Source organism: Pristiophorus japonicus, chromosome 6 (assembly GCF_044704955.1).
Source record: "Pristiophorus japonicus isolate sPriJap1 chromosome 6, sPriJap1.hap1, whole genome shotgun sequence".
In the NCBI taxonomy this organism is placed as follows: domain Eukaryota; kingdom Metazoa; phylum Chordata; class Chondrichthyes; family Pristiophoridae; genus Pristiophorus; species Pristiophorus japonicus.
In genome coordinates this window covers 200260007-200287231 of record NC_091982.1, presented here as the reverse complement: position 1 = coordinate 200287231, position 27225 = coordinate 200260007, and the positions used below count along the sequence as shown (strand labels likewise).

Sequence of the window (27225 nt, the reverse complement as noted above, 5' to 3'; positions counted from 1 at the left end):
CATCAGTGTTCTCGCTCAGGCCAACATCCCCAGCATCTAAACACTGACCACACACGACCAGCTCCGTTGGGCGGGCTGCATTGTCCACATGCCTGACACGAAACTCCCAAAGCAAGCGCTCTACTCTGAACTTCTACACGGCAGGCGATCCCTAGGTGGGCAGAGGAAACGTTTCAAGGACACTCTCAAAGCCTCCTTAATAGGAGTGCAACATCCCCACCGACATCTGGGATTCCCTGGCCCAAGACCACCCTAAGTGGAGGAAAAGCATCCGGGGAGGGCGCTGAGTACCTCGAGTCTCATCGCCGAGAGCATGCAGAAATCAAGCGCAGTCAGCGGAAGGAGTGTGCCACCCACCCCTTCCTTCAACCACTGTTTGTCCCACCTGTGACAGAGACTGTAAAGTCACCTGAGAACTCACTCTTAGAGTGGAAGCAAGTCTTCCTCGATTTCGAGGGCCTGCTTGTGATGATGCTGTAACAGCCGCGAGTGGTGGTGTTCAGTTGTGAGGTGTGAGCGCTCGGTGGCGCTGCTGCTGCTGTTCCTGGGACAGTCCAGAGCCGGCCCGACCTTTCACCATTGAGACGACAATAAACACCGAGTTTGACTATTCAGCCATTTGTTGCTGCGAAGAAAAAAATATACGAAACCTCAATGCGTTTTTGTTTTCGATTGTTGGGAAAGCTACAGCCTGGAGAAAACGTGAGTTATTGAAGTCAACTAACTTGCTGGAGCATTTTCACCTGTCCTACTACCTCACTGAACTGTCACAGACAAATCTAACGGACAAATGAAAGATATGGACTGGACAAATAGTTTTGCTTTCATTTATTTTCAGAAAATGCTGACTATCGGATCACAACAGAGTTTCCTGCTTTATGTGTCTAATGGTCTGCCCAAGGATGCCCTTCTGGTATTAAACGCTGGGTGGAGTGGCTCTTGTTACGTTCACAGGGAGTAATTCCTGGCCGTTCCGGGGACTTCTCGTAGAATTCTCCAGTATGGTAATGGCGTTCCTCAAAATTGACATTTTGTGAAATTATTTTTTCTGCTGTATATCAACGTGAAAGACTTAAGAAAATGACAACATTAACTGACAGTGCTTGAAACTTAAGGTCACTTTCACTACCTCTGTTGTAATAATTGGCGAATGAGAGCAGTTATTTGGTTTGGCGAAAGGACCATCATAGAATTGACAGAATTTAACAAGAATATGGAGGTCACAAAATACACGGTAAGCTGGGGGAAAGTGTGTGTTAATGTTTATGTTTAATATCAATGTATTTTAAAATGTTTTTGAAAAGGAGAAAAGTAAACAAAAAACAGTACTCTGCCTCCTTTTAATTGCCAATTAGGATGACATTGCCATCAATAAGAAGTCCCTTAAATCAAAAGGGCCTCCCTTTTAAAGAGGCTGAAACAATGAATCCAAATTAGAAGTAAAACAAAAGAAAACTTATCAAATTAAATCAAAATGTTATTGCCCATGTTTACTATGCCTTCGGTGCCCACCAGTCGGGAAGACCTCAAGCATAAAGAAAGACTTACATTTATATAGTGCTTTTCACAACCACCAGACGTCTCAAAGCGCTTTACAACCAATGAAGTACTTTGGGAGTGTAGTCACTTTTGTAATATGGGAAACGCGGCAGCCAATTTGCGACAAGCAAGCCTCCACAAAAATGTGATCATGACCAGATAATCTATTTTTGTTATGTTGACTGAGGGATAAATATTGACCAGGGCACTGGGGATAACTCCTGCTCTTCTTCGAAATAGAGCCATGGGATCTTTTACATCCGCCTGAGAGAGCAGCCGGGGCCTCAGTTTAACGTCTCATCTGAAAGACGGCACCTCCGACAGTGCAGCATTCCCTCAGTACTGCACTGGACTCCAACATAGATTTTTGTGCTTAAGTCCCTGGAGGGGGACTTGAACCCCACAACCTTCTGACTCAGGGGGCAAGTGTGCTACCCACTGAGGCACAGCTGACACCGTGTACTGGCAGACACCACATGCTCACTCTCCAGGGACACCCTGGGACCGTACTCTATCCAATTTTGTGAAAAAGCTGATTGTTGTTGATGACCTGTACTTTTGTTCGCTGCTAGTGGACAGGAATTTATTGTTGACTGCATTTATTGAAGCGAAGAGTGTTACAGTAAATTTGCAGTTTGAATAAAAACTTTTTTAGTATAGATAAGTCGAGATATTTTGGGGGGGTTTACTAATTTCACCCACTGGGAAATTAGAGTGGCATTTCATAGGCATGTTGCCTGTGGTAGCATGAAGCTACTTTGTATACCTTTTCTTTGAGCTATTAAACACGGAGATATAACATCTTTTAAACAGCAAGAAGAATATTTGGGGCAACCTGAAATGAAGTATCCTCAAAATATTCCATTGGAAATCTTATGGAGCTTTCATATTTAATAATAAAGAAATTTTGCAGGAATAATTGACTTATTATACTGTATAGTAGCTTGCTGCAGAAGATGCATCATGGTTTTAGATCATTGAAAAAGTTTAACGTCTCAGTTATATAATTCATCTGGGTGCTTTTGTTTAATATGCAATGCTGTCACACTTGCATGAAATTGATGTACTATATGTTGCCAGTTAGTAAAATTAGGGGCTTCTGCCAGTACTTCTGAAAAAAAGAAATGATTATGAATCCAGAAGTCTAAGGGAAGGTTCATTTTTACTGCCCTCTCGTGTCCTCATTGTTCAGCAGTAAGTGCACACAGGAATTTGATACAAAAATTTAACTTTGCCCAAGCAAGAAAACTTTTCATGCATGCTTGGAACATGTCCTATTTGGCAGTATTTTATTTGACAAAGTGTTTGTCTCAGTATTGAGCACATTGTCTCCATATAAAACAAGCCTTAATGCAATTATGGTGTTTTTAAAAATATAGCATTTAAACTTCGACCATTTTGGGACCTAATGTACTAAATCCAGAATCTGCTTTCAATCCTAAACGACTACAGGGCAGTGTGTTAGCACAGAGAATAAGCACAAAATAAAATACTTCTGAATAAGTGAAAGAACATTAGAATGTTTAACCATAAGTTGCTGATATTCTAAATCTTGTGTTACAAGAGTTATATAGTACAAACATTTTAAACACTTGTTTCCCCTTGTATTTTGCAACAATTAATTCAGTTACTATGGAGTGACTGTAGAATTCAATAATATCCTAGGACTTTTATTTATAACGTGCCATGATATTTATTGGAGCTGCGGAAACAAAACAAGGTGTTTTGAAAGTCAGGAATAAGTGCATATAGGCCTGATAAGCATCCAGATATAGTTTTTGGCATTTGCTTTTGTATAATGACCTCTAATAACTCTTGTGTTTTATTTTGCCCATCCCTCTTTTTTTTTACATATAAAATGTTTTGCTCTAGGAAATAAATAGGGATGGGTTGAGTGATGGAACAAATTCTGTGTAATTATAATGTTTAAAAGATTTTGTAACCATATCAATAGAACTCTAGTTGATTTTGTTTCATTTTTCTCTGTGGATTGTTAGATTTCTGTTTCTATTTCAGACACAGGCTCTCTATTTCCTCTTGATTTTTTTCCCAGATAATGGCTTAATTTGGGTGGAACCAAGTCAAATAGTGCAAAAGATCGTGGAACTTTAGGCATAAATAAGTCACCGCCGTAACTACAATACGCCAAATATCCATTATCTTTTAAGTCTGTCCATTGAACCTTGTACCCAAACAAGTCTCTGCCCTAGTCACGCCCCAGGCCCAAAAGGTGAGTGTCCTCCAATTGCACTGATTTGTGGGTTTCATTGAATTGCGCCCAGATTCTCGGGTGCACAGGCACCTGTGGTCATACGAATCCAGGATTAATCAGTTGACCAGCAGCTAATTGAAGCTACTAGGCCTGTCCTGCTGCAGTAAAAATTATCAATTAGTAAAAAAAAAACTTGAAGATTTGATAATTTCCAGGCATTCCACTCATCTTTGTGATGCCAGAGTAGGAGGAGGAAGAGGAAAGAGAAGAGAAAGTTGCAGAGATTTGCATCTTTTGGGAGGGGAGTGGGTGGGGTTCTGGCCTCTGCGACAGGTTACTGTTTCGGTTGCCCCGCCTGAGTCTGACAGATTGGGCATGGCAGGAAGTATTGGAAATAAATGTCTTATCTTCCCTGACATTTTCAGTTCACTGAATTTCTTACGGCACTAGTCTGCCATCCTGGGGGCTATGGATGAGACACTGAGTGCCTTGGCCACCTTGGCTCATGCATGCTTTCTCACTGCCTGTGAGAGCTGCACCTCTGATGAGGTGACCAGCCTCCCCTAACGTGTCTGGACCTGAAGGGCCTCCTCTGTAAAATTGAAGGCTCTCTTGCAGGCATCTTTCTTTTCTTTTCTTTTCAACATCAGTCATCTACAGGAAGGGAAAAGTTACAAATACTTTCAGACTCGTTTTCAATTTATTACTGTGTAAAGTTTTAATGTTTGCTGGACAGAAGAGAGATACGTGTTACTTACCTTGTTGTCTCCAGCCTCACTCTGAAGGGAATTTAAAAAAAAAATCTTTACTGCAACAAAAGGCACAAAGATGATACCAGAACTGAGAGGTTATACCTATCAGGGAACACTGAGGGGTGAACTGATGGAGGTCTTTAAGATCATGAAGGGGTTTGATAGGGTAGACGTAGAGAAGATGTTTCCATTTGTGGGGGAATCCAAACCAAGGGACCATAAATATAAGGTAGTCACTAATAAATCCAATAAAGGATTGAGGAGAAACTTCTTTGCGGTGTGGTGTGAATGTGGAACTCGCTGTCACAAGGAATAGTAGAGGCGAATAGCATGGGTGGATTTAAGGGGAAGCTAGATAAATACATGAGGGAGAAAGGAATAGAAGGATTTGCTGATACGGTGATATGAAGAGGAGTAGGAGGAGGTTCATGTGGAACATAACCACTGGCATAGACCAGCTGGGCCGAATGGCCTGTTTCTATGCTGTAAATTCTATGTGTTACCGCATTGGCCCTGTTCTAATCATGAATCGATTATGTTGCTTGCTTGGGCTGATTCATGGGAGATTTGATGATTGAGTTTATTTTAATTAGCTTGTGTGGAAACTTGGGCGCAGTTTTATCTTGGCCAGATTGGTGCCGTGTCGGAGGCATTTTGGGCGCCATTTTCTGAATGGTGCCCTTGGAGAAACCTCAAGGCCGCAATGTTCAGTGACCTTATTTAGATCCCAGTCACATTCATAAATATTGTATGCACTGACTTATGAATAGCTTCTTTAGAATGCTTTTCATTACAGTCTTATCAAAGGGATATGTAAGAGAGTTGTACTTGATGTAAGATGTCATGAATAAAATCTGCTAGTTACATGTGCATGAAGTCCCTTCTCTGTCATCATCTCCCTTCCTGTCGCTAAGACATGCCACCTTTCATTTCTTCTCTTTTGGGTACTTTGATGTCTCTAATCCCAACCCCCAAACCATCACTACTCTTCTGTCTTCCTATGCTCCTGCTATTGTTCCAGGCTTGAATCCCACTTACATGTCCACAGGTACCTTCTGAGCCTCTTGCGGTATTCTCGAGGCACCAATCGCAGTTTCCTTTCAAGCAGCAACTCCAACTGTCCCGTCATCCTCTCTTGCTAACCTTCTCAGCCATATATAGTGCATTTATGGTGCATCGTTGACACTTGGGATAGAGTAGGGAAGGAAACAGAATAGTGAATAGTCACAAAATTGGTTCACTAATGTCCTTTTAGGGAAGGAAACCTGCTATCCTTATCCGGTCTGGTCTATATGTGACTCCAGTCCCAAGGTTATGTAGTTGACTCTTAATTGTCCTTTGAAGTGGCCTACAAGCCACTCAGTTATATAAAACCACTACACCACACAGATTGCCGTAGTTCAAGAAGGCAGGCCACCACCACTTTCTCAGTGCAACCAGGGATAGGCAACAAATGCAAGCCTGGCCAGTGAGGCCCACATCTTTGAAATGAATTTTAAGTTATTCACTCTCTCTTTCCCTTCACTACTTTATCCCATGCATCAAATACTCACCAAAAATCTCTCCAAACTATTTGCAACTCCCACATTTTCTCATTTCCTCAACAAACTTAACTATTCTCACCCAACTCAATTCCTTGCAAACTCAACATCTGCCTCTCAAACTATGTTGTCTTAGTTACCATAAGCATTTCTACAACAAGTCCATTTTATAAGTGCTCTGGGTCCATTGGGGATAACTAGTGTTTCAAATACATTTTAACTGAATGATTTGGAAAGGTGTGTGAATTGCTTTGTTAAAACATTGTAGAGACAGTTTTTTATTGTAAAAGATTGAAATTGCACGTCATAATAGAAGGATGAGCTCGTTTCACTGTGCATTTATTTTAAATTACCTTTTTCAGTTCTGATTTCTAGAAATTGGCATTCCTGCTTTATCTGTTACTTATCCACATTGAAGAAGTCTCTCTATCTTTCCATTCCTTTAAAATAACCATTATGAAGTTTACTAATGAATTGTTATTTTAGGTTAAAAATAAATCACCTAGTGATTAGATTTATTGGATAAAAATATCATAATTTGACAATACCAAATGGTATGGGGGCAGGGGCAAGTGTTGAGAAAAAAAATATTTTAATAAATCCACTGAGCCCAAGGCCAAGAAAAGGAGAGGAGACAGTGCATGAAAAATGGTTTAGCAAGTGAGCAGAAACAAAAGGAAGAGAGAAAGTATGGGAGGTTGAAGAAAGAAGTGGGAGGGGGGAGATGGACGGAAAAGGAACAAGAGAAACGAGAGGGGAAGAATCTTCAGGAGAGCAAGAAAAACAACAAACTATTTTTGCAAGATGGAGCTGGGAGGATGGAATAGGTTCATGTGATATGGTCAGCTAGTGTGGTAGGTGGCTTCACCAGTACAGCAAGTTAGGTAGGTACTGATGAGTGAGCAAGGGAGGAATCCATGTGATGACCACTTGCATAGATACTGCTGGTGCTGAGAGGTTGTTTGTTAATTGCAGAGCTGGGATGCTGAAACGTAAAATGTGCCTGTCGTCAAAAAGAGCCATTTGTCAGAGCTACACATGATCTAAATTTCCTACCTTTTGTTAACTGACTGAGGAAGAGGCAATTGACCATAACGCCCAACATATATTGTTTAAAGAGGTTGCCCTTAATGTATAACAATGGGTGGGTAACAAGGGTTGGGCCCCTATCGTGCAGCCTGACCTGCCAGGCAAACCCATGCCAGTGCTCCTCTTCGAAGCAGGTCAAAAAGGGGGATCCCCATAGATGACTAATGATCCTGGGAGAAAAACAAAAGTGCTTCAGTTGACACAAATAATTATGGTCTTGGCTTTTACAAACGTTGAAGGAGATACATTGTCAAAATTACTAAATATAGTGAATTTGAAAAAAATAATAGTCACCGTAAAGTAGCATCATCTATCATAACTGCAGAGTTCTCATGTCGATAATTGTCTGAAATTAAATGTTTTCTTGTAAACCTATCTATAATATTGATTATCATTGGATTGCATGAATAATACACTGTTGAGTAATAGGCTTCTTGTCGATAAGAAAGATGTAAGTATTGATCATAAAAATATGTTTAACACCGTTCAGTGTTTATGGGAGTAATTTCAAAATGATTGCAAATGCAGATTCTCTGATAAATGTCTTTTCTGTCATCTATCTCCTTTCCAGGGAATTGATAGCTCTGTAGTGATACAAAAGAGTTCTGTTTCTCTTGCTGGCCTCATTTTAAAGGGGGAGTGCCATACACACTACAGGGACTGTTGCTATCACACATAATTAAACTCTTCCTTTGCTTTGCGCAAAAACTTTGATGGAACTTCATTCTAATCAATTGCTGTTTTTGTTCAGATCAAAACTCACCAGCTGACTGTGCCACTTAAGACTCAATTTTAGGCAGATTTTACAGCCTGCATTCTTTGCATTCCTAGCCCACAATAGTTAAATAGATTGCTGGAAGTGCATGGTTTCAACAGAAAGTTTCCATTGCCTTTTACTTCTCATAACCATGACTACAGTGTACTGTGTGTTACAATACAAAAACAGCAGGAACCTTCAGAGTAAGTTGATCACAAGTGCGCCTACTGGGACTAGCGTGCAGGTAAAACAATATCTCTAACTTACTCATGTTTCTTTAGGTGCAAGGAATAACAGTAGAGAATTAAAAAAAAAATTCTAAACAGTAATTTGTTTCATACTATTTAGATACTGCTTGTAAGTTTCAGTAAGGTTTGGCCTGAATGATTCTGCTATCATTTGAATTTTACAACCAAAAAGTTACTTGTTTTTGTTTCCATCAAAGAAAGCAAGAATGTTTGCTGATCAAAACAAGCTCCTATGAATTTTACAGTTTAGCATAACAATAAACAATCCTTTGGGTCACACGAAGTATCTTTTATAAATTGAGGGCCAGTTCCAAGTTGGTGCTGATCACAGTAGACTTTGTGTGTGTGTGTATGTGTACTTACTGCATGATTCATGCTTGATGATAGTACACGTTCTTAAATTGTATATAATGTTTTCAAAAATTATTTCAAGAAACCAATTATTACAAATTGAAACAAGAAAATGGGCAATTAACAACCAATGGTTGAGTTGTAAAATATTTTTTAAAAAATGTCAAGAAAAAAATTGCATTCCATGCTGTTTTTCATTTGATGTAGGAGTAGTAATATGTTCTCAACCTGGTTTTACAGGGAACACATTGACATCATAATTGTACTTGGTTGTACTTTAGTTTAACCTGCTTATTAGTTTGATTTGCTTACGGAAAGAGGTATAGCATATAAAAAGTTGAGATGTAGTGGTGAATCTGTATAAAACCACAGTAAGACCACAGTTGGAGTAGTTTGTGCAATTTTGAACTCTCTTGCCTTTACATCCTTCCTCATGGTATAGAGAGGTTACAGCATAGATTTACGAGGAGGCTGCCTGATTTAACTTGTTTTGGGCTCTGAACAAACTGCAAGTATATTATTGCATTCTCTTTTTTTTAAACTCAAGTACACATATGTATAAATGTTTCAAATATGCAGTACATCATTTCTGTTTCACTCTTACATACATAAAAACAGTGAAAATAGGTTGTTTAAAAAAAATCCATACTTCCAAAGTGGAAAAGACCCGCGAATTGTTTCTTGGAACAATAAACATTAAAAAAATCAATTTCACATTATGGGAAAGTGTTGCATCTTTAATTGGCAGTCTCCATTATTGATCTTTTTGGTGAGCCATGTGTCTGAGAGGCACCATTATGAGATGGCAAAATAAGTTACTGAGAAATCCACATAGGTAGAAGCTTTGTTTGTTGTTATGGAGTGCACACTCCATTGAGACAAAACCAGCTTAGCCAAATACCTTTTGGGCTGGATTTTTGGCTTGTTGCTACCTCTGTTTTCGCTCCAGAGGGGCAGTAATGGCGGCGGAAAGCATTTCCGGGCGGCCGGCCAGCTCCCAGCGTCCCGCCGGGATATTCCATGCCGGGTTTGTGGGGGCGCGGAGCAGAGCAGTACCACCCGGGCGAGGCGAGGCGAGGCGAGGCGAGGCGAGCCGGTGTGCAATGGCCCTGGTAGTGACACCGGCTCAATATTTGCTTTGTGCCTCTAGTGGGACTGCCTGTGAAAGCTTGCCGTTCCAACTGTACCGGCTGCAGAGAGTGAAGTAATGTCGACCTGAGGTTGTGATTAATGTTGATGTGTTGTCAGTAATGTATTGGGAATGTTTTTGGTATTTTTTGTTCAGAATTTATTTTTTTTACGGAAGCCTCTCTTAGGGCGCTCCAAAGCCGTAAGTTTTGCTCGGGATTTTAAGGTGCTCAGCAGGCTAGCACCCTAAAAGAAGTGTGGAACGCCTCCTTTAGCACTCCACTCCACACTCAGGGCCCAGCTGGTGAATTTTGCGGCTGAAGGTGCAAATCATTTCCCGGCGCAAAATTTACCACTCCGCCTGGATTAACGCCACAACAGAAGAACGACCAAATTTCCACCCCATAGAATCTGGGCACTAGTTGTTATATCTGAGACTTAAAGTCAATGGAATAGAATATCGGGCAAAGTGTAAAATGGGCTGCTCAAATGCTTTGCCCATTTTGTGCTACTGCCGAAGATGCATTTCACCCACAGCAACTCCCAAGTATGTGCATGAGTACCGCTGGAGCTTAACCAGCTGAAATCGTATTCTTCCCTTTTAATATTATTCAGTTCAGCATCCTTATTTATTACTTCATAGATTAAAAAGATGATATTCATAAATCTTGAAGTTAATAATCAGGAAAAATATCCTGGCCAATAGTGGCTCCAATGCAAGTTTAAAAGAGCTCTATTTTTGTGACAAATTCTTTAGCAAGCTTTCTCTTTTTTTTAAACTTTCCATTTTCTTTCCAAACACAAGACAGAACTCTGCATCATTCCGTTGAGCTTGAAGCCCTTGCGTCAAAAATTGGGGTCTTGTCTCCATCAAAAGTTTTTGATTTATTTTTCATTAAGGTACAGCTTACTTCACAGAATTCAGCAGGAAAGCAAAACAACAGGTTACAATTTACTTTTATGTGTTACTTTATAATATGACATTTGGAGTGAATATTGAATAGTAATTTTGTATTGCATGACTGCTTTAAGTGTTCCATGTCTTTTATGTTGGTTGGTGCGTCTTCCATTCTTTTCTATTACTTAAAAATGTGGCTATTCCCATAGTATGACTAACTGGCCTTTTTGTTCTAACTCTGTTAAATATAGTTAATGATTATGAAGGTCAAGCTCACTGATGAATAGTACAGTATCAGTAAAACTAGTGTGTGTAGAGAAGACAGCTTTCTAATGCCTACATGATGAGTTTGTCAGTTTAATGCCTGGTGAAACGAACAGTAACTATAGTGTCAGATCTATTGTAATAGTCATGGGAATCCAATTATAATTCCCATAATGGACTCCAGCAGGACAGAGGAGGTAACCGAAACAGTGTTTGAGTTACTATCGGATATGATGAAAGACAGTGTTTGGAAACCCTTTTGCAATCTACTTTGGGTATAAATGAGCTTTACAACTCCTTTTTATATAGTATCGGAAGGCTGTAAAGTGCCTAGTTGGAAGATGTTCCAATGAAGCTCAACATAAGTTCGAGGAACAGCACCTCCTCTTTCGATTCGGCATTTTACAGCCTTCTGGACTCAACAGTGAGTACAATAATTTCAGATCATAACCAATGTTCTCATTTTTTAAACAGCAGCTGTTGATTCTGATATTCCCATTTACACCTCTTCTAGGCCCACCTTTTGTTTCTTAACTTGTCCCATTACCATCTCCTTTTGCCTCGCACCATCATCCCTTTTGTCATTTAATCTCTCCTGCCTTCCACCCTATCAAAGACCTACCGTTTAGTTCTTTCCTCCCCACCCTTTTCCCTGCCTCTGCACTTGCTTAAAACCCATTGGGCTGGATTTCCGGGTCACTTGTGCCTCAGTTAGCGCTCCAGATGGGCGGTAAATGGCTTTTCTCGATGTAACGTCGGGTGTACAGCTTTTACCACCCAACTGGCATTTTCGGTTAATGGTTTGTAGAGGCACAAAAACTTACCGTCCCACCCTCGAGTTTCACTGAGATCATGACGTCAATCCTCGTCCAATGCTGTGCTAGCGCCCCGGATGCAAAATTCGGGCCTAACGTCTCATTCAACGCTGCCCCAGGAAATGTCTGATAAACCAGTTGTTCCCAGGATGCAGTAGGTGCTATTGGCGGCATATTTAAATTGAGGGATGAGGCTCCTACACCGCAGGTCACATTGAATGCAATGGTTGCGTATAGCACGCTGCGTGAAGCTCCGACTTGCCATTTATATGCCATATGCCATTACAGTGCCCTTGCAACTCCAGTGAGAGAATTTAATGGGGGCATTACTAGTTCGACAGCATATCATGCTCCATGCTATTGCCAGGCGGCGCCCAGCTAGAAGAAGGGATCTTGGCCAGGTCAGCCCACGGATGAGGAGAGGCCAAAGAAGTCTGGGGAGGAGGGCTTCCGTCCACGGGTTTACAGGCATCAACACTGATACCTCCAGCTCTCTGAGGAGCAGTGTGTGAGAAGGCTGCGCATCTGAAAGGAAGTGCTGACAGAGATATGCCATCTCCGACAGGCAGACCGATGCCTGGACTGCGCTGGAGGCAGCCTTCAATACTTCCCTCACCAGGTATCCGAATTCATTGCGGTGTGCTGCATCTTGCACAACTTGGCCATCATGAGGGGCCAGGCATTGCCAATGGGGATTGCATGCCCACCTCAGGAGAAGGAGGATGACTAAGAGGCTCCCATTGGATAGCGGCACGATCCACGGGGGAGGCAGCGTGGAGATGCTGCCGGACAAAGAGTCGCATGTCGCCAGCTCATAATGGACCGGTTCTCCTAAAAGGAGGAAACTGAGGGATGGAGCTAATACTGGACAGGCTATGTGCCCCTATAAAGGCACATCTCTAGTGAACTCTGGAATGATACACAAGACACCAATGGCAAAGGATGAATCATACATTTTGCTGCAACAAAGTAACTAAAACACCCCCACAAAAATAAAACCAGACAATATACAATATACAATGTTATGTTGCAGGGCACTGAGCAACAGTGAAGTTCCTTAAATCAACAAAACTTTTTCAACACCGGGATTTTTGGCTGGGCGCAAAAACTTCCTTGAGTAACACCTGATTTTGTGCCCCTGATCATGGAACCTCACGTTTTGCTGAATTTTGCAGACAAGGACGCAAACTTGTTCCAGGTGGTATCAGGGCCGCCATTACCACTCCGAATCTGAAAAGTTCAAAATCCAGCCGTTTATATCTCTCATTCTTTCCAGTTCTGACAAAAGGTTGTGGACCTGAAACGTTAATGCGGTTAATCATTCCACAGATGCTGCCTGACCTGCTGAGTATGATTTTACGTTTTAAAGTTTAATTTGTTTTAATTGCCGGTGCTTTTAGTGTCCCCCTTCCCTTTTATAGGGGGCACTGGGGAAAAATTGTGATTTTAGTGCCCAAAAAAAACCACAAAATAAAAAGAAAAACACAAAAAAAAAATTAAAAAAAAGGAAAAAAAAGGGCCTTGTAAATGTCTGGTGTGTCACCCAGGTAGGGTGGCACGGTTTAATGTCTTTTGTTTTTGCAGATAAACTCCAAAAAGAGTTTCCAGCATTTTCTTTTTTTAATGACATAATTTCTTTAGTTGTTGTGAATTTACCAATATTCCTGTACCAGTAGGCTACATGTATGTATGTCTGTGTGTATGCATGGACCTCCTTTATCATTAAGCTCAGTGGGAGGTGCAGTTGGCAGTTTTCTGTCATTTTTCTCGCGGACAAACGACAGAAAAAAGGAAAAAAGATGGGCACCTACCTGTTCCTGCTGCGCCCAAGAGAGATACAGCTCCTGAGGCCTCCACTCACTGCGCGTCAGAGCGCGTGCACGTCTGGACATCCATAAGCTGGAGCTGGAGTCACATGGTTCTGGGAAGCCAATCCAGGTACAGTATTTTCTCATTCATAATAATGGGAACTCTGTAAGTAGGATTTCTCATTATGATTGAGAAACAGCCCCCAAACACCCAAAACAAAAATAAAAAATAGAAAAAATACACCACATATTTAAGATTAATTTAAATTAAAGTTATTAATGTCTTATAAAAAAAATCTATATATTTTTTCGATTTAAAAAAAAAAGGTTTTTTAATTAGGGTTTAAAATAAACTTAGTGGGGAGGGTTTCTAACAATAAAATGTGTTCTTAAAACGTTATTTTACGATGATTTTGTATGTTTTAATACTCTTGCGCCTGTAAAAATAGGCTATGTGCCTGCTTTTATCAGATGCAAGAGTTTTCAGGACATTTGCTGGGCAAGTGATGGGTCAATACCGCAATCTTGCCCATGCGAATGTCCTGGCCGTGGGGATACAGAGGATCTGTCAAGCCAGAGCTCGACAGATCGGTAAAGCTGGTTTTCAGCACATGCGCATTGTGCATTGAAAACCGGCTTTTGCGATGCCTTTCCGAGTCCATACACACTCAGTATGGATCCGGGGAGGCCGGGACTTCTAGGCCATTGATCTAAGACTATTACAACTATATCCTCAATGGCTGAGGAAATTGTTTTTGAATCTTTCACTTTTGAGCAGCAACCAATCTGTCTGGACCATTTAGACAGCAGATACTGACAAAAATGGAGGGTCAAATATGAAATAATGTCTTGCAGAGCTTCTGTTTGGATTGATTGGCTCTTTCAAGTGCCAGCCTGACCAAACAGCTTGTTTGCTCTTTCACTGAAGGGTTTACAGTGCTAACTGGGTGAGTTTTGTATCTCAGTATTCAGACCACAACTATGGTTCCTTCTGTTGTAACATTCCAGCCTTCCTGACCTTTTACATATGCTGCTTAATCAAGTCTCCTCCTTAAATCATTAAACTGAAAAGAAACTCACATGAACTTTGCCACTCACCTATGGCATTTGATTTGATTGGAAACAAAAGCAAAGTTAAACCTTTCATTCACCAGCTGCTTCTGTCAAGGATCTGAATCCTTGTGTAATGAGACAGAATTAATAAATGATTTCATTGTAAAGGATCCTCTAGGAAGGAGTTACCATAACATGGTTGAATTTCAAATTCAGTTGGAGGGTGAGAAAGTTGGTTCTCAAACCAGAGTCCTAAGCTTAAATAAAGGAGACTACAAAGGTATGAGGGCAGAGTTGGCTGAAATGGACTGAGAAAATAAAAGTATGGGATGGTTAATGAGGAGTGGCAGACATTTAAGGAGCTGTTCCATAACTCGCAACATAATTATATCCCAATGAGAAGGAAAGACTGTAAGAGAAGGGATAACCATCCGTGGCTAACTCAGGAAATAAGGGAGGGTGTCAAATTGAAAACTAGGGCATACAATGTGGCCAAGACTAATGGGAGGCCAGAGGATTGGGAAACTTTTCTAAAAGCCAGCAAAGAATGACTAAAAAAAATGATCGAGAGGGAAGATAGATTATGAAAGTAAACTAGCACGAAATATAAAAACAGATAGTAAGAGTTTCTACAGATACATAAAAAGGAAAAGAGTGGCTAAAGTGAATGTTGGTCCCTTAGAGGATGAGACTGGGGAATTAATAATGGAGAACATGGAAATGGCAGAGATGTTGAACAAATATTTTGTACCTGTCTTCACGATAGAAGACACTAAAAACATCCCAATAGTTGATAATCAAGGGGCTATAGCGAGGGAGGAAATTAATACAATCACAATCACTAATGAAGTAGTACTTGTAAAATAATGGGACTAAAAGCAGACAAGTTCCCTGGACCTGATGGCTTACATCCTAGAGTCTTAAAAGAGGTGGCTGCAGAGATAGTGGATGTATTGGTTGTAATCTACCAAAATTCCCTGGCTGCTGGAGTGGTCCCAGCAGATTGGAAAACTGCAAATGTAACGCCCCTATTTATAAAAGGAGGCAGACAAAAAGCAGGAAACTATAGACCAGTTAGCCTAACATCTGTCGTTGGCAAAATGCTGGAGTCCATTATTAAGGAAGCAGTAGCAGGACATTTAGAAAAGCATAATTCAATCAAGCAGAGTCAGCATGGTTTTATGAAGAAGAAATCATGTTTGACAAATTTGCTGGAGTTCTTTGAGGATGTGGCGAGAAGGGTGGATAAGCGGGAACAATGTGGTTGTGGTGTATTTGGATTTCCAGGAGGCATTCGATAAGGTGCCACATAAAAGGTTACTGCACAAGATAAAAGTTCGTGGGATTGGGGATAATATATTCGCATGGATTGAGGATTGGCTAACTAACAGAAAACAGTGGGTCATTTTCCAATAGGCAAACAGTGACAAGTGGGATGCCGCAGGGATTGGTGCTGGGTCCTCAACTATTTACAATCTATATTGATGACTTGAATGAAGGGACCAAGTGTAATGTAGCCAAGTTTGCTAATGATACAAAGATGAGTGGGTAAGTAAATTGTGAAGAGGACACACAAAATCTGCAGAGGGATTATAGACAGGCAAAGTGAGTGGGCAAAAATCTGGCAGATGCAGTATAATGTGGGAAAATGTGAGGTTATCTACTTTGGCAGAAAAGATACAAAAGCAAATTACAATTTAAGTGGAGAAAAATTGAAAAGTGTTGCAGTACAGAGGGGCCTGGGTGTCCTTGTGCATGAAACGCAAAAAGTTAGTATGCAGGTACAGCGAGTAATCAGGAAGGCAAATTGAATGTTGGCCTTTATTGCAAGGGGGATAGAGTATAAAAGCAGAGAAGTCCTGCTACAACTGTACAGGGTATTGGTGAGGCCACACCTGGAGTACTGTGTATAGTTTTTATTTCTGTATTTAAGGAAGGCTATACATGCATTGGAAGCTGTTGAGAGAAAGTTCACTAGTTTGATTCCAGAGATAAGGGAGTTGACTTCTGAAGATGGGTTGAGTCGGTTGAACTTATACACATTGGAGTTCAGAAGAATGAGAGGTGATTTTATCAAAACATATAAGATAATGAGGAAGCTCGATAGGTGGATGCAGAGAGGATATTTCCACTCATAGGGGAAACTAAAACTAGGGGACATAATCTCAGAATATGGGGCTTGTAAATCTGTGAAATTCTCTGCCCTAGAGAGCTGTGGAGGCTGGGTCTTTGAATATATTTAAAGTGGAGATAGAGAGATTTTTGAGCAATAAGGGAGTAAAGGGTTATGGGGAACTGAGTTCATGATCAGATCAGCCATGATCTTATTGAATGGCGGAGCAGGCTCGATGGGCTTTATACCCTAATCCTGCTCCTATTTCTTATGCTCTTATGAATATTCGGATGGGACATTAAATTGCATCCCCATCTGTCTTCTCAGAGACACATAAAAGATCCCATGGTACCATTCGAATAAGAACAGGGAAGTTCTTCCAATCTCCTGTTCAATATTTATCTCCCAACCAACATCTTCAGAACATTATCTGGTCATTTATCTCGTTGCCCTTCGTGGGACTTGCTGTATCTCCCTACATTACAACAACAACCACTTGTATTTATATAGCGCTTTTAACGTACTGAAGTGTCCCAAGGCGCTTCACAGGAGTATTATGAGATAACATTACAACAATAACTATACTCCAAAATGTTTTAATTGGCTCTGAAATTATCTGTGTTCCACTGTACTTTTCAAAGATCGCATTTGGATTAATGATGCATTGTGCATTAAAACAGATGTCTTATTCTGTAATCTATTTTTTTCAGATGGCCGATGTGACGATGGAATGATATCACCTTTGCAGATAGGCACATCAAGTGATTTAAACATTTGGTCCACATTCTTAAACTTTGAAGAAATTGCTCATGCTGTTGACTTAATTGAGAACTCAGATACGTGCGAATGTCGCTTTTACACTGAATTGGAATTGTCCATTATGCATCAACTTTTCAGTGTGGTGCTCGGGCAGAGGGATCTGTCTCGTGCAGGAGATCTCTTCTCCTTGGAGGATACTGAAATTGAAGATTGTCTATCAGAAGCTCTTGAGCAAATAAAAGAAATATCTTCCTCACCAGTAAGTGTCAGTAAACAGTACCATAAATTCGATATTAGAAACTTCCCTTAAAAAAAGTGATCTAATTTAGTACAACAAGCTCATTCAGCGGCATACCTTTTGAGTGTTATATTCAGAATACATTGTGAGAATTTTTTTTAAAAATTGCAATTGATATGGCTGTTTTTCTGTGGCTCAGATGTTGGCAATAGATTAAAAGTTGATATTTAAGCAAGCTGTAATACTTAAATTGTATGCATTGTTTTAATAACACAATGTAATCAATAATATGACAATAATAGACACATCTGTAACTAATTCATCAATGTCTGGCAGCTTTATGTTGCTAATTGACAGTCAGGACAGGTTTGAAATTAAAAAGAAATCTGTTGCAACTGTTACATTTGGTGTCAGGATCTGAAGTTTGTTTCTTTATCATCAACTATTGGTTATTTTCCTTAAAAGTATTATTTTAAAACAAAATAAATCTCTTTTAGTAATGGATTTTTGATGCCTAGTGAACGGTAAAACCATTTCTCTCACCCTGACTGTTGCCATGGTACAGTCCTCATCTCCGCTCCCTTAAGTCTAAGGGAAGCAGACTTAAACAGATGTGGTGGATAATTGGTTTAGTCATTCACCTCCAGATCTGGCTGGGCCACACAAAGCATTATCGGGTCCTGCTCTCCTCTGCCAAAACTGCTCACTATTCCAGGATCATTCTGGAATGCAAAGATAACCCCTGGCTTCTTTTCTCTATTGCAAACCATCATCATAACCCCCTCTCCCCTGTCTCCTCCACTCTCACCTCCAACAACATGTGCAAGGAGCTCATGGATTTCTTTGTCACTAATATTGAGACCATCCAAACAGCTGCCTCTGCAACTTCCCTCCCTTCCCCTAACCCACGGGGCCAAACTTCCTCTCGGGTTCCTCCTGCCCTAGCCCTGAACTCGCGTCTTTCTCCAGTTTCTCTCCGATCTCCCCTAGTGCCCTCTCCATGCTCATCTTGTCCACGAGACCCACCTCCTGCTCCCTCGACCCTACTCCCACTGAACTGCTGACCACCAGCTTCCTTTCCTGGCTCCTATGTTAGTTGATATTGTTAACAGTTCTCTCTCCTCGGGTACTGTTCCTCTCCTTCAAATCTGCCGTCATCACCCCTCTCCTCAAAAAAAAAAACAATCCTTGATCCCCTTTGTCCTTGCAAACTACCACCTCAAGTCCTTGAACGTGTTGTTGCCTCCCAAATCTGTGCCCATCTTTTCCAGAACTCCATGTTTGAATCCCTCCAATCCAGTTTCTGACCCTGTCACAGTATTGAAACGACTCTCATCAAAGTCACAAATGACATCCTATATAACTGTGGCTTGTCTGCAGCCTTTGACACGGTTGGCCACTCCATCCTTCTTCAACGCCTCTCTACCATTGGCCAGCTGGGTGGGACTGAACTCGCCTGGTTCCATTCTTATCTATCTAATCGTAGCCAGAAAATCTCCAGCAATGGTTTCTCTTCCCGCTCCCGCATCGTTACCTCTGGTGTCCTCCAAGGACCTATCCTTGGCCCCCTCCTATTTCTCATCGACATGCTGCCCCTCAGCAACATCATCCGAAAACACAGTGTCGGTTTCCACATATACGCTGACACTCTACCTCACTATCACTTCTCTCGACCCTTCCACAGTCTCTAAATTGTCAGACTGCTTGTCTGACATCCAGTTCTGGATGAACAGAAATTTTCTCCAATTAAATATTGGGAAGATCGAAGCAATTATCTTCGGTCCTCGCCACAAACTCCGTTCCCTAGGAACTGACTCCATCCTTCTTCCCAATTTCTGTCTAAGACTGAACCAGACTGTTCACAACTTTGGTGTAATATTTGATCCCAAAATGTGCTTCCAACTACATATCCTCCCAATTACTAAAACCGCCTCTTTCTAATATCATCCGACTCTGCCTCAGCTCACCTGCTGCTGAAACCTCATCCATGCCTTTGTTACCTCTAGACTTGACTATTTCAATGCACGCCTGGCCGACATCCCACGTTCTACCCCCCGTAAACTTGAAGTCAGCCAAAATGCGGCAACCCGTGTTCTAACTCGCACCAGTGTTCGCTGACTTACAGTGGCTCCCGGTTAAGCAACGCCTCGATTTGAAAATTCTCATCCTTGTTTTCAAATCCCTTCATGACCTTCCCCCCCCTCCCTATCTCTGTAATGTCCTGCAGCCCACAACCCTCTTCGATATCTGTGTTCCTGTAATTCGGGCCGCCTGAGCATCCCTGATTTTATTCACTTATCTGTTGGTGGCATGCCTTCATCTGCCAGGCCCGAAGCTCTACAGTTCCCTTCCTAAGCCTCTCCAACTCTCTACTTCTTTTTCTTCTCTTAAGATGCTCCTTAAAACCTAACTCTCTTTGACCAAGCTCTGTCCACTGTGGCTCAGTGTCAAATTTTGTTTGGTAACACTCCTGTGAAATGCCTTGGGATGTTTTACTGTGTTAACTATGTTCAACTAGTTATACAGGACCTTGGTGAGACCGCACCCGGAGTATTGTGTGCAGTTTTGGTCTCCTTACCTAAGAAAGTGTTACATCTTTAATACTCTTATGATTGACTCCACGAGGTCTAGTATTGTACTTGAGCTGTTGTGACCTTAGTCCCATTTATTGTAACTCCAGAGTGAGGCACAAGCATAGTGGGCAGCCTTTTATACAGGGTCCTGCACACCTATGCAGGTGACCCTCAGGTCTCCCACCGCAGTGCCCTCTGGTGGCACACCTTATGTGACTATACAGTTAGTATACATGGTCTACATACATGACAGAAAGGATGTACTTGCTGTAGAAGGAATGCAGCAAAGGTTCACAAGACTGATTCCTGGGATGACAGGACTGTCTTATGAGGAGAAATTGGGTCAACTAGGCCTGTATTCATTCGAGTTTAGAAGAATGAGAGGGGATCTCATTGAAACGTATAAAATTCTGACAAGGTTGGATAGACTGGATGCGGGGAGGATATTTCCCCTGGCTGGGAAGTCGAGAACATTGGGTCACAGTCTCAGGATCTGGGGTAGGAAATTTAGGACTGAGATGAGGAGAAATTTTTTCACTCGATGGTGAACCTGTGGAATTCTCTACCACAGAAGGCTGTGGAGGCCAAGTCACTCAATATATTTAAGAGGAGATAGATGGATTTCTAGACAAAAAAGACATCGAGCGGTATGGGAAAAACCGGGAATATGGTGTTGAGATAGAGGATCAGCCATGATCATATTGAATGGCGGTGCAGACTTGAAGGGCCGAATGGCCTACTACTGCTCCTATTTTCTATGCTTCTAAAAGCGCTATATAAATACAAGCTGTTGGTAATGTCCTCATGGATTTTAGATAGTGTTCTTTCACTTTCGCTGTCAATCTCACCCAGACAGATAGAGACCATTATCCCTCACACTTTCCTTACAAAATATGAGATCACTTTAGCTCCAAAGAAGTTCTATTTGTAATGGAACAATTCACTGAATTGATCATGTCAGATTTTACTGGGAAGCATTGGGTAGATTTTCAACTTGCCACAATCGGTGTGAAACTGGTATTTTAAACGCCTAATTTTCATTGAACTCAGTGGAAATTAAAATTGTGCATTTTCTATAATGTGTGACTGATTCATAATGCTAGTTTTACACCCAGGCGGCCCGATAGATAGTGAGAAAAACAAATGTTCAGACTCTAGCACACCCATTCACTCCGATGTAACCACATATACTTATCTTTTCAATACCAATCTTGCATGTTGGTATATGGAAGTATTTTAGATGACATGAACATCAACTACTTGTTTAATGATATCCTCATTGAAGGATTGACTGGAACTAAAGTGATCTCATATTTTGTAAGGAAAGTGTGAGGGATTATGAGTATTATTTATAAAAAGCCCAGCAAGGTGCTCACTATCTGTCTGGGTACAAGATAGCAAAAACTTAATCTGCAGCAAACTATTCGAGACTAAGTGTTAAATAACTATTCTATGTGTACCAGTGTGTATATGTAAAGTCGCAGTAATTTTAATTATTCTATATTCGGATTTCATTTAACAATACTTTGAAATGATTGCAGTAGAGGGACCATGTCCCCTCAGTACAGATTCACACGAGGCATGTAGTGAAGTCAAGGTCACTCTGGACTGGCACCTTTATTTCACAGCTCTGGAATGCTGCACTTGCCTGAGACCTGTCCTTATATACCTGTCTCTTGCAAGTGCACCCCTGGTGGTAAGGTATGCTGGTGGTTACAGGTCATATCTTATTACAGTCATGTATAGCATGTTAGGATACAGTTACATTATTATACATAAGATTAATGACATCACCCTCCCCCAAGGTCTTATTGTCTTTATAGGTTCAGTCTCTCAAGTGGTCTATGCTTTCGCGTGGAGTGTCTGAGTTGTGGTTCAGTTGTTTGCCTTGGTGTCTATTTTTCTTTGGGTGTGGTTGCTGGTATCTCGCCTGGGCTGTCTGTTGGGATTGCCCTTTCCTCAGGTTGTTCCCTCCGTCTGTCCACCAGGTGTGGTGCGAGTTCCACATTGTAGTCTGCCTCTGGTTCCGCAGTGTTGGTAAATCTGCTTTTGACTTGGTCTACATGCCTCCGGCAGGTTTTGCCATTGTCCATTTGTACTACCAGTAGCCTGTTTCCTTCCTTGCCCGTTACTGTCCCTGCAAGCCATTCCATCTCCCCCTAAAATTTCTGTCATGGTACTCAGTCAGCTTACGGCGCTTTGCCTCAACGATTTCGTGCATATCTGGGAGGATTAATGAGAGCCTTGTTTGTAAAGTCCTTTTCATCAACATTTGCGCGGGGGGGATCCCAGTCAGTGAGTGCGGAAGAGATCTGTATGCCAGCTGCAGCGTGGGACCTTGGATTTTAAGCATGCCTTGTTTAATGATTTGCACTGCTCTCTCTGCCTGGCCATTGGAGGCTGGCTTGAACGATGCTGTCTTGACGTGATTTATGCCGTGGTCAATTATAAAATCTTGGAATTCTGCGCTGGTGAAACACGGACCATTGTCACTGACCAATATGTCAGGGATTCCGTGCGTTGCAAACATGGTTGCGAGACTCTCCACAGTGGTGGAGGTTGTGCTCGAGTTTAAAATGGTGCATTCGATCCACTTTGAAAATGCATCTACAACTATGAGGAACATTTTGCCCATGAATGGGCCCGCATAGTCTACGTGCACCCGCGACCACGGTTTGGTAGGCCAGGGGCTCAGGGGAGCCTCCCTGAGGGCATTGCTGAGTTGGGCACAAATGGTGCACCTTCGGACGCAGAGCTCCAAGTCCGCGTCAATACCAGGCCACCAGATGTGGAATCTGGCTATGGCCTTCATGAGAACGATCCCGGGTGCTCGAGGTGGAGCTCCCGGACAAATACCTCTCTGCCTCGCAGTGGCATGACTACTCGGCTGCCCCACATCAGGCAGCCTGCTTGTAGTGATAACTCATGCATGCGCCTGTGAAAGGGTTTTAATTCCCCGGGGCAGGCATCGTGAGCCTCTGCGAGTCACCGGTTAGGACACATCTTTTTACTAAGAATAACGGGGGGTCGCTGGCCGTCCAGGCTCTGATTTGGCGAGCCGTCATGGGCGAACCTGTGGACTCAAAGGCATTGATTGCCATGACTATCTCACAGTCCTGTTCGTCAGACCCTTCCGTGGTCGCCAGGGGTAGCCTGCTGAGCACATCGGCACAGTTGTCTGTGCCTTATGGTATGAGTGCCCACTGTTGAATTCATGCCGAGGCGTTGGCATTTATTGCCTTGCTCTCGGATAGGAGGGACGTGAGGGGCTTGTGGTCGGTTTCTAATGCAAACTTGGCCCCGAAAAGGTATTGGTGCATCTTTTTGACACCGTACACGCATGCGAGTGCCTCCTTCTCTACCATTCCGTACCCGCGCTCCGCCCGTGAAAGTGACCTGGAGGCATAAGCTATGGATTGTAATTTGCCCGCACTATTGACATGTTGCAAAACGCACCCGACCCCATATGCTGATGCATCGCATGTGAGAACTAGCTTTTTACCTGGATCAAAGAAAGTCAAAACACTGTTGGAACACAGAAGGTTGCGTGCCTTTATTGAAGGCGCGTTCCTGGGCGTCCCCCCAAAACCAATCACGCCCCTTCCTGAGTAGCACGTGGAGAGGCTCCAGCAGCATGCTTAAGTTCTGCATAAAGTTCCCAAAGTAATTGAGTAGCCCGAGAAAGGTGCGCAGTTCTGAGACATTCCGGGGCCTGGGTACCAGGCGAATTGCTTCTGTTTTGGACTCTGTTGGGCGGATTCCATCAGCGGCAATCCTTCTGCCTAAAAATTCAAACTCTGGTGCGAAAAACAGGCACTTGGATTTCTTGACTCGTCGGCCTACCCGATCCAACCGCTTTAGTACTTCCTCCAAATTACGGAGATGGGAGTCGGTATCCCTGCCCGTGATAAGTATGTCGTTTTGAAATACAACCGTCCCTGGGATGGACTTGAGCAGACTCTCCATGTTGCGCTGGAATATGGCAGCTGCCGACCTGATGCCGAATGGACATCGATTGTACATGAAAAGGCCTCGATGTGTGTTGATGGTTGTGAGTAGCTTGGATTCCTCGGTCAATTCTTGCGTCATATGCGCAGATGTGAGGTCCAGTTTTGAGAAAAGTTTACCTCCAGCCAATGTGACAAATAAGTCCTCCGTTCTGGGCAGCGGGTACTGGTCCTGTAGAGAGACTCTGTTTATGGTAGATTTGTAGTCCCCACAGATTCGTACGGATCCCTCAGGCTTCATGACTGGGACGATGGGACTTGCCCAGTCGCTAAATTTCACAGGTGATATAATGCCTTCCCGCAGAAGCCTGTCTAGTTCGTGTTCAATCTTTTCCCTCATCACATACGGTACAGCTCTGGCCTTGTGATGGACCGGTCTAGCATCCTGTATGATGTAGATTTTGACTTTGGCCCCTTTGGCCCCTTTGAAAGTGCCCACACCTGGCTGAAAGAGATGTTCAAATCGCTTTATAACTGTTGACAGGAGGTCCGTTCCTCTCATGACATGGCATGGACATCATCACATTTCCAGTTTAGTTTTGCCAGCCGTCTCCGGGGACAATCCACAGGGGAAGTCGGTTCACTGTCCCTTTGTGTGTGACAGAGAGCATGGCGCTGCCAAGGACTGGTACGATTTCTTTGGTATAGGTCCTTAGTTTGGTGTCGACCCTTGTGAGTTTTGGTCTGTCTCTTTTATGCGGCCACAATTGTTCAAATTGTTGAGCGCCCATGAGAGATTGACTCGCTCCCGTATCCAGCTCCATGTTGACAGATATCCCATTGAGTAGGACCCTCATCATTATAGGAGGCGTCCTGTTGTAGGAGCAGTGGCCATTGATCGTGTTGACCCGCTGTATATCGGTGTCCCGGGTACTGTCCCCACCGTCTTCTGGTCCGCTTTCTGACCCATCCGATTCGTATACCAGCCGAGCTGCCATTTTTTTGCAATTGCGGGTCAAATGCCCTCTATATTCACAGTTCCTGCAAACAGCCTGCTGAAATCGACATCCCCTTGACGAGTGCCCACCCCCACACCTCCAGCACAGACTGCTTGCAAAGAATGAGTTGCGTCTGGCTGATCTCTCTTGAGCTTCTCAGTTTGTAGTTGATTGCTCGCATTGTGGGTTGATGAGGTGGCCCTGATGGCTTCTGGCGCCACTGCCTGCTGTCGAGAGCCTGTTCTCCCGGTTTTGTCTGTGTGTGGAGGTAGCAGCTTGTTTAATGCTGTGAACTTCTTGTTCCGATATTTCATTAGTTGTCATACCTGCATTGTAAATCAACCTCGTTTCCTCTTCCCCTACCAAGAATGTGTGTGCAACCAGTGCTGCTGCCTCTAAGGTCAGGTTCTTGGTCTCTGAGCTTTCGGAATATGCCTGCATGGCCTATTCCTTCAATGAAAAAGTCTCTCAGCATTTTTCTCCTCAGTTCATCGGAGAACTCACATAAACTAGCCAACCTCTGAAGTTCCGCCACGAAGTCGGGTATGCTCTGGCCCACACAGCGTCTGTAGTTGTAGAACCTGTGTCTGGCCATGTGTAGGCTGCTTGCTGGCTTCAGGTGGTTTCTTACCAGTGTGCTCAATTCTTCAAATGACTTGCTTGCTGGTTTCTTGGGTGCCAACAGATCCTTCATTAAAGTGTATATATTCGAGCCACAGCTGGTCAAGAGATGGGCTCTTCTCTTGTCTGCTTTGTCATCTCCTAACCAGTCTTTGGTTGCAAAGCTTTGCTGGAGCCTTTCTATAAAGTCCTCCCAATTGTCTCCAGCATTGTACTTTTCATCTGATCCGTTGTTTGCCATTCTGTGGATTCTGTAATCTCGTAACTCGTCGCCACTGTAAAGTCCTGTCCCCTCAGTACAGATTCACATGAGGCATGTAGTGAAGTCAAGGTCACTCTGGACCTGCACCTTTATTTCACAGCTCTGGAATGCTGCACTTGCCTGAGACCTGTCCTTATATACCTGTCTCTTGCAAGTGCACCCCCGGTGGTAAGGTATGCTGGTGGTTACAGGTCATATTTTATTACAGTCATGTATAGCATGTTAGGATACAGCTATATATAATAATGTAAGATACATGACATGGACTTTTAGGAATAGTTCAGATAAATGGTTGAAGGAATGGGATATGGAAACAGGGAGAGCACTTGGGATTAGGACTACTGTTCACATAGAGTATAAAGACTAACATGGACAGGTTAGGCCAAACTGCTTGTTTCTTGTAATTTCTATGTAATTATATGTAAGCCATAGCTCTTACTTGTCACAAGCTGTAACAACCGACATTGTTTTAACCTAAATCCCCACTTGGGGATTTGCAATAAAATGACAAAATAAATCAGATTTATTTACAGTGGGCTCAGTGGCCAGGCAATGAATAAAAATGTTTTTAACTTTAGCAGGTTAGTAATGCGATGATATTTTGTTTTTCTGCCTGGTTAGGACTATCTGACGAATGATAATGATCAGGCAGTGGTAGAGATCTGCATTACTCGAATCACGACTGCCATTAGGAAGACAAAATCTATTGAGAAGCATGGAAAGGCTCTAGTAACATTGTGGGAATCCTGCTTAGAGCATAATCTGAAACCAGTCAGCAAGGATGAAGACACTCCACATGCTAAAATCGTTTCTGATATAATGAGTTGCATCTTTCAAGTAAGTTACGAGCAATAGCACTTAATAGTGTGTGAAAAAAAATTAATCCAGTTAGGTTTACTTTTATAAATTTGTTTTGACTCTCGAACATTGTGAAATTATTTCCAAATGGCATGAAAGTATTTAAGTGTAATTTAATAAGGTGACAAAAATGTTGTTCGATGCAAATTTTTCTGACAACAGTATTGAAATGAGATACCTCTGATTTAAAATGATTACATTTCATGCCAGCATAGTAGGATATTTTTATAACTAGCATATCTCCTGGTCTGGTCCTGGGACTGGGGTGTGAGGGTTGGAAGTATGGGCTGGAAGGTTCCTGCGGTCCAGTAGATTGTGGAGCAGGTTTTGCCCTATTGGGGAGAGGTGATTACTGGGATCTGGCAGTACTGGGGAAGAGCAAGGTCTAGCAGACTTGTGAG

The 27225-nt window shown here is 42.4% G+C and overlaps 1 protein-coding gene across 4 annotated transcripts in view; it reads left to right on the top strand.

The window, feature by feature from the left end:
- The first annotated feature begins 553 nt into the window (after positions 1-553).
- veph1 (ventricular zone expressed PH domain-containing 1) overlaps positions 554-27225 on the top strand; it is a 451519-nt gene continuing 424847 nt past the window's right edge. For 3 of the 4 annotated variants that reach the window (XM_070883557.1, XM_070883556.1, XM_070883558.1), the window contains exons 1-3: positions 554-1234; positions 17279-17586; positions 26588-26803. In XM_070883557.1, the coding sequence (XP_070739658.1) occupies positions 17299-17586; positions 26588-26803 (504 nt within the window). In that variant the 5' untranslated portion in view covers positions 554-1234; positions 17279-17298. The remainder of the gene's footprint in view (positions 1235-17278; positions 17587-26587; positions 26804-27225) is intronic. The other variant, XM_070883555.1, reaches the window with a different exon arrangement.